Below are 15,843 nucleotides of genomic sequence, written 5' to 3'. Positions count from 1 at the left end.
TTTATACAAGTTCGGAAAGTACCGATGGTCCATCTGCCGTTACGTGAGAGCGATAAAGTAAGTCATAAAAATCCGTGCGATAAAGATGGCTATAATGAAGGCGTCTAATAGTCACCGCCCATTTCGCCCTTCCACAAATAAGATCTACTTCTTATTTGTGGAAGGGCGAAATGGGCGGCGACTATTAGACGCTTTCATTATAGCCATCTTTCTCTATCGCACGGATTTCTGTGACTTACTTTATCGCTCTCACGACTGCCTTGTCATTTTGACGTTTCACAATTTTATAGTTCTAAAAAATTTATTTTTGTTACCTGTGCAAGAAAAGTACCTATAAGAAGCTCTTATTTTAATTTCAAAAACGATAGGGTAGAATATGACGGACGAAATTTGATTTCACAACACAGTAATGACAAGGGGACTACATTTAAAACGTCAACCACAAAAGTATGCAAAATAATTCACCTTATCCAGTGTCAAATAAGAAAAACTCATTTTCAAATTTCGTGTTCCAAACCATTAATCATAAATTTAAAAGGGATCTTAAATCAGAATCTTTTGTGGATTCATTCCATTACAAAAGAAAAAGTCCTAAGAAGAATAGTTACACGCAAACAAATTTCAGGTCCAAAACAAACATCAACTTAAAAAGTCCCAAAAAAGTGGAGGTATTTAGGGAAAACAGTACACAAACTAGTAAAACTGTAGTGGCTGTTGTTCAAACAGAACTTGACATGAGATTATCACCAGATAGTTTAAGTCCGAAGCAAGGACCTCGTAAATCAACAATCGTAGATGATGAAGTATTAAACATGATGGAGTCAGTGCTAACAGTAAAAGAACTCGACAGTCTGCCTTATAATAGAAAGCATAACGTTATCCAGTACTTGGAATCTTGCGAAGAGTTCCAAAAACAAAGATTATTAAGTGGTAATACATTAACAAAAGCGTTTCTTGCAAGAATTCAAAATAGAAAGGGACCATATGATTTGCAGTTGCAGGAACAACAAAATTTGGACTCGAATAAACCAGTCCAAAATTCAAATGTTCTTGCTTCTCCAACATTAAAAAGTCAGTCATACATAGAATCTCCTACGAGAAATGAATCATTTTTTATAAACCAAGAAAAGGTTAAAGTTCCTTTAAAATCTTCACGATTTATTGTAAAAAATGTGTCAGAAAAAATATCTGTCGAAGACAGAACTAAACCGGTGAAATATTATTGTCGATCTAGAGCTTCAAATTCCGCTAGTACTCCACTGAGGCCAAGAAGGAGTACTTCTTTCATGTCGCCTACCATTGCTAGTGAACAGAAGAATCAAAGTATTGCAATGAAAAATATAGAAAAACTTATATCGCCCACTCGAAGGGGCCGATCAGTTAGCCCTAAGAAATCTGTCATAACAAATCCCGAAGAGGAAAAAAGGAAGGAAAAAAATGTTCCATACTTTGATAGAAGTGATCATACATCTGAAAGTGATACAACAGTTAAAAATATAAAAAAACGCAAAGCTAGGGATAAGTGCGTAGAAGATTTACATTTAAATTTAGCATTATCATTTGATGTGAGTAAATTAGGTATTTAATGATTTTTTTAAATGATAGGTAGAGTTTATTTCATTAAATGTAAAAAATAATATGTTATCACAATAGAATGAAAGTTCATATTAGTAATTAATTTGAAGCACTATTTTGAAAGATATGCAATATTTTCAGGATATGACGACCTCTGTATCCATAACCTCTTCGACTTCGACAGAATGTATTTTGTTCCAGGCTATTAGTAAACTGAGAGATCAGAATTGGTAAGTGATGAGATCTCTCAATAGGCGCTTATATGTCTTCTTAATTTCATTAGGAATACTGCTTTACGTGGCCTAGCCGAAGTTGTTGAGATTTGCAGAGTTTTAGACAACGAAATTATACTTCCCCATATGCCAATTATAAACCAGAGGCTCATAGAATTAATAAAGTGTGCTAGATCACATGTGAGCAGAACAGCTTGCCAAGCTGTAGGTCCTCTTTTTGAATACGTCAAAGATACGAGACGACCGGTAAGGTTTCGTCATACAAACAGATGGCGCAAATCATGTTTGTTTTTTAACAGTCCCGAATGATCTTGTACAGACAATTCAACTATCCGTAAATTCTACCTTAATAAATTTCGACAGGAATTCGACGAACTGGTCAACACGCTCCTCTATAAAACTGCTGATGCCAACAAATTCATCCAGCACGATGCCAACCTCGCTTTAGATTGCATGGTGACACACGTTGGCACCTACCACGCCGTCCGGGCTATAAGCAGTAAAGGACCAGACCACAAAAATCCACTAGTGCGGATAGCAGCCGCCAGGCTGATGGTATGCGCTGTGGTAATCGCAGGGCCTGAGCACATCCTCCACCCTCACAACAACGAATACACCAGGAAGAGAATTATCTTGAACATGGTCAAATTCTTGGAAGATAAGTGCCACGAAGCGAGGTACGATTTTATCAGTCAAAATAAAGTTGATTGCGGGCAGGCCTTCAACTAGAAATATTAAAATGGCTAAATGGCCAAAAAATTTGAAGGTGGCTCAAAAGTTACTTTTTTAATATGACTAAAAAAAACTATATAATACTAGAAACATTTATTTTGAAACCCTGTTTATATATTTAATATTTGAAAAAAAAAACTACATAGGTAAAGGGTGTAATTGTGAATGGAGGTGATGTTTATATGGAGGTTACCTTTGACCTTTACAACTACATGTCATAAGTTTGTTTCATACTCATTTGTTTCATACAATTGTGTGAGCTACGACATGCATTATTGTGAAATCTCATCTTACTTGATCCGTATACATGTTTTTTTCACATCACAGAAATTTAATAATGAAGACGCACAAACTCACCGTACCGTAAAATTTATGTCTCACAAAGTTGCATATTTACATACTCACCTTCTCGTAAACTGAAAACTAAAATAAATATAAAAAAATGAAGCAGTGACATATTGAGCCATTCTCGTTTCGCCGAATTAATGACTGCAGTTTATTTTTTGCCCGTTTAGCGCCTTGTTGTTATATCACATATCACATCAGCATAAGTATTACATAATTCACCCAAACTAGGTCAATTTCAGAGGTCGTCGACAATGAGATTTACAAACTAAACACGGTTCTTTAAAAACATAATAACAAATATTTTTACTAAAACCTATCAGACTAGTGAGATTCATATTTTGAATTATTTTTTATTGCTTACATTTTATAAAACAGTAAAAATAATTATTTTAAAATATAAATTAGTTTTACTTACCATTAAAAAAATATGGTGACTTTAAAATAACATGCTGCGAAGTGCGAAGTCATACAAAAGTTAGATGTTTTTTACAAAATTATTTTCCATTGCAATTTCGTTCTTTGCTACTCCATTAGTTTCATGGGGTTGGTTTAAAAAGGTAACAGGCAACATAGATAAGTATGTGAACAACCGAGTTCAGTAGCTGCCCATTTGCTGTATAAATCAGTTTAAGTGCGATTTGAACAATATTTATTCAAGAAAAAAATCATTTTAGATACTGGAGAACACGTACCCTTAAAATATAGACCTTCATTTAAAGTTACACCCTGTATACAGGCTGTTACAAATTCACTTCTCACTACAGTAGTTTAAATGGGGCCAAAGTTGCATAATTAGGGGACCAACATTATGCCTCTAAAAAATCAAAGCTAACAACATGATTAGTTTTCGAAATATTTGAAAAAAACTGAAATTTTGGAAATTCGTTTTTGTTTCATTTCAGCTTTGTTTGAATTGCTATTGAAAAAAGAAGAACACTTTCTCATGGCAACTTTTTGCCCTCTATCGAATGGCATAATCAGTTTTTATATTTAACGTTTCGTCTCTCCAGGACCATCAACTTAATTTTTTTTAAATACGACCCTGAAAATTTTGATATTTTTTGCAAGCCTTCATCACCCCCAATACTGTACTGCCTCAGTCTGAGCCAAATTCAGATGTTCTGTTTCGAAAAATTCATCTTCAATGTATTCGTTCCAAATTTATCTAATTTTTTGTAGATTTCTGTTTCTTGAATTATCGTGCACTCTAAGTGCCGTTAAACCCTGTGAAATCCACCTAGTTATTTAACTTATTACCATCACACGTTACAATAAAACATTAGTTTTAATCTCGTGCTCATAGTTAGTTCTAGGTTTCGCGAATGCTCAAAATTCAAATTTTGATATAATTTTTTAGAAAATTACATATATCAGACATGTTCTTTTACATTTAGAGGTAAAAATACATTCCGATCATCTTAATTTTCAACATTTGCCAAAATGGAAACTTTTTGAACATTTACTGTAATTTTTTAAAGTATAATATTAATTTTTTGGAGTTTTGGTTGTTTATATGCATTTTTAAGAATTAATTTACATAATGAAATAAAAATTGTAATAATGTTTTAATTTTGACGCAACAACTTATGGAGTTATGTATGGCCAGGTGATGGAGATTAAAACTCAAATAATGTTTTATTGTAATGTGTGATGGTAATAGTTTAAATAACTAGGTGGATTTTACAGCGTCTAACGACACTTAGAGCGTACGATAATTCAATAAACATAGAAATCTAAATAAAAAATTTAGATAAAGGAACAAATACATTGATTTTTCGAGATAAAATGTCTGAATCTGGTTCGAGCTGAGGTAGTACAGTATTGGAGGTCATAAGGGCTTGCAAAAAATTTAATAACATTTCCAAGGTTGTATTTCAAAAAAATTAAATTGATGATGGCCCTGGAGAGACAAAACGTTACAATTAAAATTGATTATGCCAATCGATAGAGGGCAAAAAGTTTCCATGAGTGTTCTTTTTTCAATATCACCTCAAACAAGGTTGAAATGAAACAAAAACGGATTTCCAAAATTTCGTTTTTTTTTTTAATATCGAAAACTAATCATGCTAGCCTTGATTTTTGAGAGGCATAATGTTGGTCTCCTGATTGTGTAACTTTGTCCCCATTTAAGTTACTTCGTATCTCTTACGGTTCCAAAGATTCCTGTAGTGAGAAGCAAACAGCCTGTATACACAGCGTCTGTTCTATGATTGAATTTTAAGAGAGTATTTCTAAAGAAAATTACTCGATAGACACTTCATTTTTAAGATACGGGCTATTGAAATAAAAAAAAATATTAGGCTTAGTTTTAGCTATGTCTTGGAAATCAAAGCAATTGCTTTCTCATTTACATGACGATTAATAGCCAGCAGACTTTTTTCTATATAAATGAATGACGTAAATAAAAAAAGATCTTATTTAGAATTAAATATTTTACTGCAAAAATTGTTCTTTTTTTTTCATATCGATAAAAATGCAGTTTTCACCAAAAATTGTTTTCATTCAGCGCTGCACAATAATATTTCTACCCCTCTTTCTAACTGCAAGGATGAGCCCAGAAGTCGAAGATTTGTGCAGGAGAGGGGGCGGCATATTATTATTCAGCAGGCCTCATGTTTGATCAGGAACGACTTACATATATTGGTAAGCTTTAACCACCATTCAGTGCAGGAATGAGGGAAACCTGGAAAACCTCAGTTAGGGAGTGGTCGAACGCCGAAAAGGTATCAATCTCTCACATTGACTCAAGACAATGTTCTTCCACCCTACCATACTCGTAGAGAGGGTGCTTAATTCCTCTCTACGGTCTTACGGCCGCGGGGATCGAACCGAGCAACAGTAACAATCATCGATTCAAGTATTGACACCTCAAACCGCACGACCACCGACCAACCCTTATTATTATTAACTTCTTGTATTTAAATATTATAAAAGAAATGTGGATGGTCAGCTGGTCCTTTAGAAAATATGATCTGGAACAAAAACAAAATCTATTGAATAGAAAAAAAAATAAAAGTAATTTCCGAAGCAGTTATTCAACATTCCATCATTCATAGTGAAAGGTAAAATACTTACATATTTTTTAAATGTGATTTTTGTTTTAGAAAGTTTGGACAAAGATTATACAAGCTACTATACAAAGATAGGATATTCGACATTTACCTAAAACGGTACTTAGAACGAGACGTGATACTAAGATTGAAAAAGTGTTTGAAACCTCCCCAATAGTGAACGGAGAACTCGCAATTTACTCTCATAGGTGCACTATTTTAGTATAGCATATATTTTTTATAGTTATGTGAAAATAAAATTTTTCTTTAGGAAAACACAAATTTTTATTAAGACATTTACTTGCGTATATATTTTTTTGGGCATTTCTTACAATAATACATTCATAAAAGGTTCTGAAAACAATTTTGTGCAATGTAACAATTGCAAAATTAACATTCAAGTAGAGATAACATTTCTTCAGTCAATATCTATATACGAAAATGTATAAAAATAAAAATAGGTATATAAATTTTATCTATATACAGATTTACACTGGTGTATGTAAAAGCAGGTTTTACAATTATTCATCTGTTAAGATGGAGAAGGTATATAACCATAAATTTCCCCACTATAACTTTGTAATAGTAAGTAGATACAAGTTTTTTAGAACGATATCCAATTTTATATTTTATAACCACAATTAATATTTATGCTAATATAAAATAAACTTAATTCCAGGCTTCTGATAACATATTCTTAAAAAAAAAACAAGTTATGAGGTGGTAATTTTTGTAGGAGGTTCCAATTTAAAAAACTTGTTTTAAATTGAACTGTACAGCAAATGTTTTTCTCTGCATTTGCCACAAGATAAGCAAGTTTTATTATTAGGGTGTATACCAATTTAGTAAACCTGAAATGAACACAAAACTTCCTTGACAGAAAACTTAAATGGGCAAAATAATACAGAATTATAAAAAATCAGTGTCAATTCATTATTTGCAGTTCAGTTGAAAACATTTTTGAATATTTCTTAAAATATGTAATTTGTTTATTACAATAATATACAGGGTGTTTATTAAGTACTTGTACAAACTTCAAAGGGTGAATCTTTGACAAATTTTAAAGAAAAAATTCGGGAAACTGGCAGTATTGATGACTACAAACTCAAATATTTACTTAGTTTTTTGTTTAATGTTAGAGGGCGCCACATGGTGTTGTACATGGATTTAAATAACCATAACTTTTTGTGTCATACTGTATATCACTTTTGACTAAACATACCATACTCCATTCAAAGTGTTACCTAGTTTGTTAAATATTTATGTGGGAATTATTGACAAAAAATTTAGGAAATGGCAACGATTGGAGAACAGAAACTGATACAGAGCTCATAGCTTGGTAAATTGGAAAATTGGATATCAGGATATTTGGTGAAAATTTAGTATACACCCTAATTATGTAGCAAAACCATTTAAGATCTAATTTCATAATAAAAAACGGACTGTTGTAAAAGAACAAGACCTATTCCCGTTAAAATAATCCAGCTGAAACAGTAGAACGTTATGGTGCAGAAATGTGTAGGTTGTACACCTCGTATTCCTAAAAACTTTTGTGACCTTTAAAACTGGCTTATGAATATACAGGAAGCTTAAACTTAAATCGGCATTATGGCTAACTTAATTATTACTGGAGATGCTACCGGTTCAATTACTGAAGCTGTAATAATTCCTCTTCTCATTCCCAAAATACACTAAAGAAACGATAACAATATGATATATTTTTTATGGAATACCCTGTATATCATATCTGAATCTTCAGGATTAGAATAATAGAATAACAAAATAGGTCTATTTCTAACAGGAGGAACAATTAAAGCATGTAAAATGTGTCAGCTGCTTACCCCGTGAACAGATTTTGATTTAATTTTGTGATCAGAGCTTTAAGAGTACAAGTCTACCAGTTTGAAAGGCCAATCAACTACTACACCCATATATATGTACACATAGTATGAACTTTACGATAATTGTAGGTATCAGCTCTAACTCTAAATATCAAGTTTTTCTTAATAAAACATCACATGTAGGGGATATACAACAAGTATAACTTTTTTAGCATCTGTTTAAGTCACATTTATCTTTTTAAAAAGAAGGTTGAGAAGAGACAACCTCAAGAATTCTACTTTCAATACTATTTAGACACCTTTGCTGGTGCAATATTCTTAACATGACAAATAAGCAATTAATCTCAATTAATACACTAAAAAATTACTTTTAGCAATGAACCAATTCAAATGAAAAAATTACAATGGATAGTATTCTCTCCTTAAACTAATAACACAGCTTGACATTAAAATATGGTACAGTGATGTTCGGTTATTATTACGACACTGCTTTTGATTGACCATATATTGCAATATAGCTCATCCCAAAATTTAGTAGAAGAGATATGTCAATCAAACTTACTTTCTAGTCTACTAGTGGAGATGTAGGTAACTAATATCATAAATATGGTGAAAAATTTTTTATCACCCTGTACAATAATAAATTTGATTTGATTTGGTGTAAAATTTTTCGAGAGATGTTTTCTCAATGATTAATGATTTGGGCGAAATCCCACCTATGATTGTAAAGAAAATGTACCTTTAGGATTTTTTCGTATGTGGTAGTGTTTCAATGTAAACTATCTTTTTTTGTTTGTATAACGCCTTGTTACTATTTTTGACACCTTGAACAACTACCTACTTTGAAACTAAAGGGTGGGTCCCTATTTACGCATTTTCGTATTCTCTCATTTGTCTCTGTTAAACAATTTCTAGCAAATTGCTGTGTTTTTCAAGTACAAAAATAGTACCAAGCTGATATAGAAATAAAAAAGATAATTTGCGTCGAAATAGAAAAAAACGCAGGAAAAAATCCAATAGATTGTATAGTTCTTCCGAAGTCAGTTGAACATGCATAAAAAAACCGAGCAATCAAATTTAATGAGTTTCATGGGCGTTCCTAAAGAAGTTTTCTGCTAAAGGTAGAATATTATAATAATTTGTATATAATGTGTAGAAAATTTCTATTATATGTTCATTTGACCAACAACATATTTTAATTATGTCTTCAACCAATTTTATTATATTGAGGGTAAATTTCATTTTGTTCCATTTCAAAAGGTCTCCAAAATGCCATGTTGTAATAATATTAGTAAACCAAATATCCCTCTTATTTTTCCCTTTCGCAATTGTAATATGAATAATTAATAGAACGGTGCCTATAATAAATTAAAATTATCTGAATCACACCAAATTCCGCATACCCGCACTGCACTGCTAGGCGACTAGTTGACAACTGAATTTTGACAACGCAATGGACTAGAGAAACAGTGCGCATTGTTCTTTGCCCGTACGCTCATTTTTTGAATGGGAGTATAAAATACAATATAGGACCAGTACAGTTGATATTGAGTTTCTGTGACCATTCATGGAACCAAGACAATTCACTTCGAGAAACATGAAAAATTCGCATTGAAAATATGCTTATTAGATAAAAACAAGGACAGTAATAAAGTTATATCTGAATTTGATTAATGATTTCTGAAGATAGTTCATGAAAATTAAAGAGGTCACAGTTTGATGAGCCTGAGACTCATATCATTTTTTAGGCACAAGCAGAGAACCTGTGTTACGAAAGAATTTTGAACAAATCTTGTGAAATAAAAAATTAAAATATTGGACAATATTAAAATAAAATCAATAGGTAGAAGATCTTACAAAAAATACCACCTGGAAACAAAAAATATGGTGATATAGAAAAAAAAAATTCTAATAGCTGTTTTACATTGACAATTTATTGATGAATAAATTGACAAAGTTCTTCATGAATTAATTCACGAATTTATTTGTAAACAGTGTGGTTTTACATTGCTACAGACTTTATCAAGTTTTTTGACGCATGAATCAGTTCTACCAACAAATCAAAGAAGCAAATAAATTTCGAAAATGTCACCTTTCCACTCATAATTGTAGTGATACATCAGCGGTACTGTTTTGACACATATTATATAAATATTAGTTTTTGTAAGTAACAAATCGGTAAAAACAATGCAAAACTAGTATGACGCCACAATTATTTACATATTCCAATAACATAACCTCATTACTGATCTGAGGCTGGAAATCTGTTGGATTGGTACTTTCGAACTTCACGAAGAAATTAACGAAAATTAGAACATGCTCTAATTCGTCAAAAACTTGATGAATAAATTCATGAAGTTATTTGACAGCAGATTTGGTGCATTACACTTGTCTAATTTCTTGATGAAGCGACTTCATGAATTAATTGATCAATAAATTGTTAATGTAAAACAGCTATTAGAAATTTTTTACCAATATCACCATATTTTTTGTTTCCAGGTGGTATTTTTTGTAAATTTAGCATAAGGCCGTTGATTGGACTAATAGAGACGGCTCAGAAAATCACAAAATTTTCGTTTTCCTTAAAATTACAGCATATGAATTTTAAAAAATACAATATCAATATTAAATTAAAATTTAAATGTGTATCAGCAATAAATTTTGCAAAAAAAACACCAGATTGTATTCATCGGCTGATTAAGAAAACAAATATTTTTAATTACTAATTTATTTTCTATTCTCCTATTTTAATTTTTTATTTCGCAAATTTTGTTATATATATTATAAATACATATATTCTATTATTAACGTCAGTTGAATAAGGAAAAAATATTTTGCAAATACACTGGCAATATCTTATTTTAATTTTTTATTTCGCAAATTTCGTTCGAAATTATTCCATTTTTTCAAAAATACATATATTCTATTATTAACTTGCATGTTTTTAGTATATTTTTTAATGTATTAAGCTAATTGAAGCAAAATAAAAAATAATATTTTTAAAAAAACGTCTGACTTCATTTGATAGAATTTTTTTAAAAACATTTTTTATATTCCTTTGAACATAAAAAATGAGTAAAAATAAAAATTGACTATGTGGATCTAAAAAAAAAGATTCCACGCTTCTTTATGACCAGTTTAATTTTTGCGAGCCGTTCATGTTCAGAAGCTATTACATTGTAAAGCGCATTTTGAATTATTTTTATATGTAATTGTTTGATATGTATTTAATACAAGAATTGGCATTATTTTAAATCGTGCTGTAAACCACATTTTTACTGGAGAAGTCAGTGAATAATCTGCAGGTACTTCGATAAATGTGTGTTTTAAGTATGATTTTCATCTGTTTTCGCGTTACACTTAATGTAAGTAATGGTATACTAACCCTCAACATTATTCCATCAAACAAAATTTTTTCGCTAACATTTTGTTGCAGTAATTATTGTTAAAATAAAGTTTCTTAGTTTCCTTTTATAAAAATAGTCATTCTCCATCATGATTTACGTATGAACTGATGGAACGCCATTAGTTACGATACTAGCAACTGTGATTAAGAAAGAACATGCAGGATAGTACAGTGTTGCAATATTTCACCTATAACAACTACATGCCTTGTAATTTAACAGTTGGTTCGAAATTTTTAACTTATTTATGATTTGAACCGATTTTTATTTGGTGCAATTAAATGAAATTAATTGATAGAACGCATTAAGCGAAATTATATCCGCCTATAACACACATCGACGATCTATCATATTCTACAGCAGTGTAATATTGAATTGCACACATACTTAATGCTAAAAAAGATATGTGAAATGTGATCACAAATTCAAAAAAGGGAAGACTGAAATTCGACAATTTAAAAAAATAATGAGAGAGAGCAATGAATCATTGTTTATGCCATGAGAATATACCATGTTGTAATCCTCTAAAACGTTCTTCGTTTATTTCATTACAAACGGATAAGATGTTTTTTAAAGTCCATTAGAAAAATTGGAAGACTAGCTTTATCCAAATCGTTCATTCATTTCATTCGCATAAACGTTCCCATTAAATATTTTTTTAATTCTTCGGGATGATCTAAATGGCTCTCCCATCCTTACTTAGTTTATTGGATCGAATCACCTTGTACAGTGCGCGAAATAAGAGAAGACCAGACGAAGCCAAGCATCAGCTAAGACAACACCCATAAGTTGCTTTACACAAATCGTAAGCGGCATTTTTCAGATTCATAGATCAGAAAATCACAGCCAAGTCGTCGAAGACCAGCGGACCACAATAAGTCTCGACAGCACATCTTGCACTATCACACTGCCGAACTTTGCGAGTGAACACAATGTTAATAATGCCTGCATTACAATTGGTCAATATTATGATTGGCTGCATAAAACCATCCGGGGTATTCTTTCATTTCACGGACAATACCTATCGAGCAACAGGAAATCCTACACTTTTATTAACACTAACAGATGTCATTTTCTACGCCCTCTACTAGGATTCAATTTAAATTTACCCTGATGATTGATTATCTAAAACTTTTATACCACACCCTCCACAAAAAATAATATTTGGAAATATTGAGCTATCCCCGTTTTAAACAAAAACTAGTTGTACCTCCTCAACCTAATACTTGTGGTTCTTCATGAACTCTGTGTGGTTCAGTACGATATTGGAGACGATTGTGTCCTCAATTTCCATGCCGCTTAAGATCTGCTCCCTTGAGAGTACTACCTCGTAACTGTTGTCTGACGTCACAAAAACGACCTTAGTTCTTCTCGTTTGCAGCATATTTCCAATTACCAGCTAGAATGTTAGAAAATAGGGAGTATATATACATTAGATTGTACAATATCACTTACTTGGGATATTTAGCATTTATTTTTTTTAAGGCCAATACGGGGATTCTGGAATAATGATATGACATCATAACATCAAATTATCCTATTTTTAATGTAATTAAGGGTTATTAGCTAGATTCAATATCATATTGTGATTCCAAAATTCCAGGCCTTGTTTATAATTATAGTGTTTTAAATTTTGTTTATCTGAACTCGACAACTTAATTTTAATTTTAAAAAATAGTGGGGGCTTCTATTAAAAAAAAAAAAACATGAAATAACAAATAAATCATATTTTAACTTCACATTATTTATGAATTTTATATTTACTTTCAAACTGCAGGGAGTCACCTTAAAAAATTCGAACCAAGTGATTCAAAAGTGACTTTTTTTATAGACTGATTGTCGTCAAACTTGACCCACACACACATAATTTTAATTGTCAAAAACTTCTACTGAAATGTACCAATATTATACAAAAATGCCTATATTTACATTGTAACTTTAAAAAAAGTAGAAACGTGCCGCGGACATGTCAACTGGACGTGTCGTGAAAAGTGGACATGTCCTGAGGACACTTTTCAAGATTGAAAATGCGCGGACGCGGAATTATTTGTTGCATTCATAAAAATCTTTGAGGTTGGTACATGTAAAATTAAAGATATTTAGCAATTTTCTTGTAATTTTGTTGGTAATTGTTTAACTGAAACTGACATTTTAAAAATATAACCTCTTTTATATGTCCATATTTTATTATTTTTGGCAAAGTTAACAATTAGTAAATAGTAATCAGATTCTTTAATATTTAATACACAAATAGTTTATAAATGAAGTATGATGCCAAAATCAACAGTTTGGGTAAGTATATTTTTCTGAATTGAGCTCAAAAACAATTTTTAAGAATTCCAGTAGGATAGAAAAACATTTAAATAAGTGTATTGGCTGTCCAGAGAAAATTAGAAACCAGTTTATAAAAAAGTTTAAAGGTAGGTAATAAGTAAAATATATCGACACATATTCATAGAATAAAAGTAATATTTTGCTTTGTGTACCCTTAAGCAGTGACCTGTGAAAACATGACGTCACTCATAGGTGCCTTATTAGATTCAAGGTCAAAAGTACTTTTCCCGACATGTCCAACGGACATGTCTGTAACACACTTTTCTGAAGTGCCGATCTCTAAAAAAAGTGACCTAAAAGTGAGGTTTTTTTCTATTACTTCTACAAAAATGTGTCTCCAATGATTACTCTTCGAAAAAAAAAAAACGACAAAAGGTGATCTAAGTGACCTCCCTGGAATCCTTGACCTTCACCTTCACCAATATGTTGGACTGACAAAACACTAAACTTACCTTATGTTTATACTTGTTCAAGGAATCTCTGGCTTTAGTAATTAATATGCTTTCATCAGTTTCTAATTTAAACGACACAATGTATGCATGTGGAACCCATACACTAACAAGGGGTGCTAACATTTTTGGAACCAGTTGAAGTTGGATGTTTGGAGCACCAGAACCCGATTGTATCTTATGTGTCGGCTACGAAAAATAAGAATTGGTTTATAGAAAATTTTCAGTTATAACAATAGAAAAAAATGACAAAATAGTTGCATTTATTTTTAACAACAATTTAAGAATTTTTTTTAATCCGTTTTTCACTATACAAAATAATGCTAGATTATTACAAATATAATAGTTTCATTATCAAAACACATACCATTTGGTTGGATGGAACATAAAAATCTGATACAGCCGCAGCTAAATATAAGACGGCTTTGGGTCCACAAGCCGCTAAGCACTCACAGGCAGCTCTCAAGAGCCAAAAATAATCTGCCACGGTTGTAAAATTCACGTATAATATCCTTCCACCTTCTTGTGCGGATTTGTAACTAGCCAGTACTGGAGCCAAGACATCAACGCTATCTGGTTTAACTAAAAAATTAACCAATAATTTAATTTATAACGTAGATACTGAAAAATATACTCAATCAATATTATTATGATATGTACATACCTGTGATAGCGGTATTTGGTCCCCTCTCGTGTAATTCGAGCATATCCATGAATTTTTGCCCACTGAAGTGCCTGGTGAAAGGTTCCAAGGAATTTAGTCGATGCATAAATATAACAGCATAATTATGTTCTAAAAAGTACTCGGCGGAAGCAGCACCTCTAGTTCCATAGCTGAAATTATCAACAAATCTCACTGTATTATGCTCAAGTGGAACAGTTGTGCCCCCAGACTGAAATCACATTCGGTAAAATTAACAACTATAACATAACCTCAAATAATGTTTTAGAGTTTTGTGAAATACTCACCGTTACTAAAACAATTCTTTGACCGCATTTATTGTGCCTTTCACAAAATTCTTTCAGAAGGGTCCTGTTGTCTTCGAAATCGCTGGGAGGCAGGTGAGTAGCATAAAACTCTTCCCAATGTGAGGCCATTTTGGTAGGTTCAGGGTTCTGGGTATCTGGGTTCAGTGTTCACGTTGGTTGCCCATAATGTTGGTTTAGAAAATTACATATTTGATTTATGTTGGTTTATTCCAGACTTCTTAAATCTACATTGTTTGTGTTCTATATTATATCGTCTGTCTCAAATTCAACCACCAAAACCAAGCCAAGAATGGCCTTAGCAACTCAGCATGCGTTATTGCGTTGGAACGTTGCATCAACTTGCAACCTGCTTGCAACGGTTGCAAGAAGGTTGCAAGTTGCAGTAGGTTTGTTTATACATATTTATACATACTTCCCCACTAGACGGTCAAGCTGCGTTCGGTATGGTTATTAGAAACCAGAGTGACAAGATAGTAGTTCAGTAATCTGTGGACAAGAGTTAAGAGTAAAATCACGTGACTACCGTGCGAGTTCCTAGCGGGCAGCCGACCAGAGCACACGTGTTTTGTGAAAGTGTAGTGCAAGGAGCAAATTCTACCTGCCTTTATTAAGGCTACCTGGAAAGAATCCCTTTCTTTCCTTTTAATCACCGACCTAATCCCCGGCTTAAGCATAGACGCCGTCGGCATCTTTGTTACAGCACCTGTGCCGGGGTTATGCCCAGGTAAGTTTTTACTTATTTATCAGTTATTTGCATTACTTTAGAATACATTTCTTTAAAATTGCGACCCCCGACAAACAATATACCAGACAGACAAATACACCAAAAGACACGTACGCCCCCGTGAGGGGGCATCCCCACACGACTAACACTTACACACCTTCCC

The 15,843-nt window shown here is 32.2% G+C and overlaps 2 protein-coding genes across 2 annotated transcripts; one reads left to right on the top strand and one right to left on the bottom strand.

Moving 5' to 3' along the window:
* Nucleotides 1-1,682: 1,682 nt before the first annotated feature.
* Nucleotides 1,683-6,160, top strand: LOC108916471 (TOG array regulator of axonemal microtubules protein 2-like). Its single transcript, XM_018722734.1, has 4 exons — nucleotides 1,683-1,805; nucleotides 1,859-2,054; nucleotides 2,172-2,485; nucleotides 5,993-6,160. The coding sequence occupies exons 1-4, from the start codon at nucleotides 1,702-1,704 to the stop codon at nucleotides 6,114-6,116; spliced, it is 738 nt and encodes a 245-aa protein (XP_018578250.1). The 5' UTR covers nucleotides 1,683-1,701; the 3' UTR covers nucleotides 6,117-6,160.
* Nucleotides 6,161-10,832: 4,672 nt separating this feature from the next.
* LOC108916466 (phosphopantothenate--cysteine ligase) lies at nucleotides 10,833-15,064 on the bottom strand. The gene is made up of 5 exons (XM_018722728.1): nucleotides 14,936-15,064; nucleotides 14,631-14,859; nucleotides 14,334-14,548; nucleotides 13,970-14,155; nucleotides 10,833-12,582 (listed from the first exon to the last, which is right to left on the bottom strand). The coding sequence occupies exons 1-5, from the start codon at nucleotides 15,062-15,064 to the stop codon at nucleotides 12,403-12,405; spliced, it is 939 nt and encodes a 312-aa protein (XP_018578244.1). The 3' UTR covers nucleotides 10,833-12,402.
* Between the last annotated feature and the right edge of the window lie 779 nt (nucleotides 15,065-15,843).

Source organism: Anoplophora glabripennis, unplaced genomic scaffold (genome assembly GCF_000390285.2).
Source record: "Anoplophora glabripennis isolate ALB-LARVAE unplaced genomic scaffold, Agla_2.0 scaffold1516, whole genome shotgun sequence".
NCBI lineage: Eukaryota > Metazoa > Arthropoda > Insecta > Coleoptera > Cerambycidae > Anoplophora > Anoplophora glabripennis.
Note: the sequence above shows the minus strand (reverse complement) of the source record. Positions and strands in the feature narration are given on the sequence as shown.

Bases quoted from the DNA above. Each gene is read 5' to 3' on its own strand.
- LOC108916471 (XM_018722734.1), top strand. From the start codon at position 1,702: ATGCAATATTTTCAGGATATGACGACCTCTGTATCCATAACCTCTTCG. The intron at 1,806-1,858 runs GTAAGTGATGAG...TAATTTCATTAG, and splicing joins AAACTGAGAGATCAGAATTG to GAATACTGCTTTACGTGGCC. The intron at 2,486-5,992 runs GTACGATTTTAT...TTTTTGTTTTAG, and splicing joins GATAAGTGCCACGAAGCGAG to AAAGTTTGGACAAAGATTAT.
- LOC108916466 (XM_018722728.1), bottom strand. From the start codon at position 15,064: ATGGCCTCACATTGGGAAGAGTTTTATGCTACTCACCTGCCTCCCAGC. The intron at 14,860-14,935 runs GTGAGTATTTCA...ATGTGATTTCAG, and splicing joins AAAGAATTGTTTTAGTAACG to TCTGGGGGCACAACTGTTCC. The intron at 12,583-13,969 runs GTAAGTTTAGTG...CTAACATTCTAG, and splicing joins TGAACAAGTATAAACATAAG to CTGGTAATTGGAAATATGCT.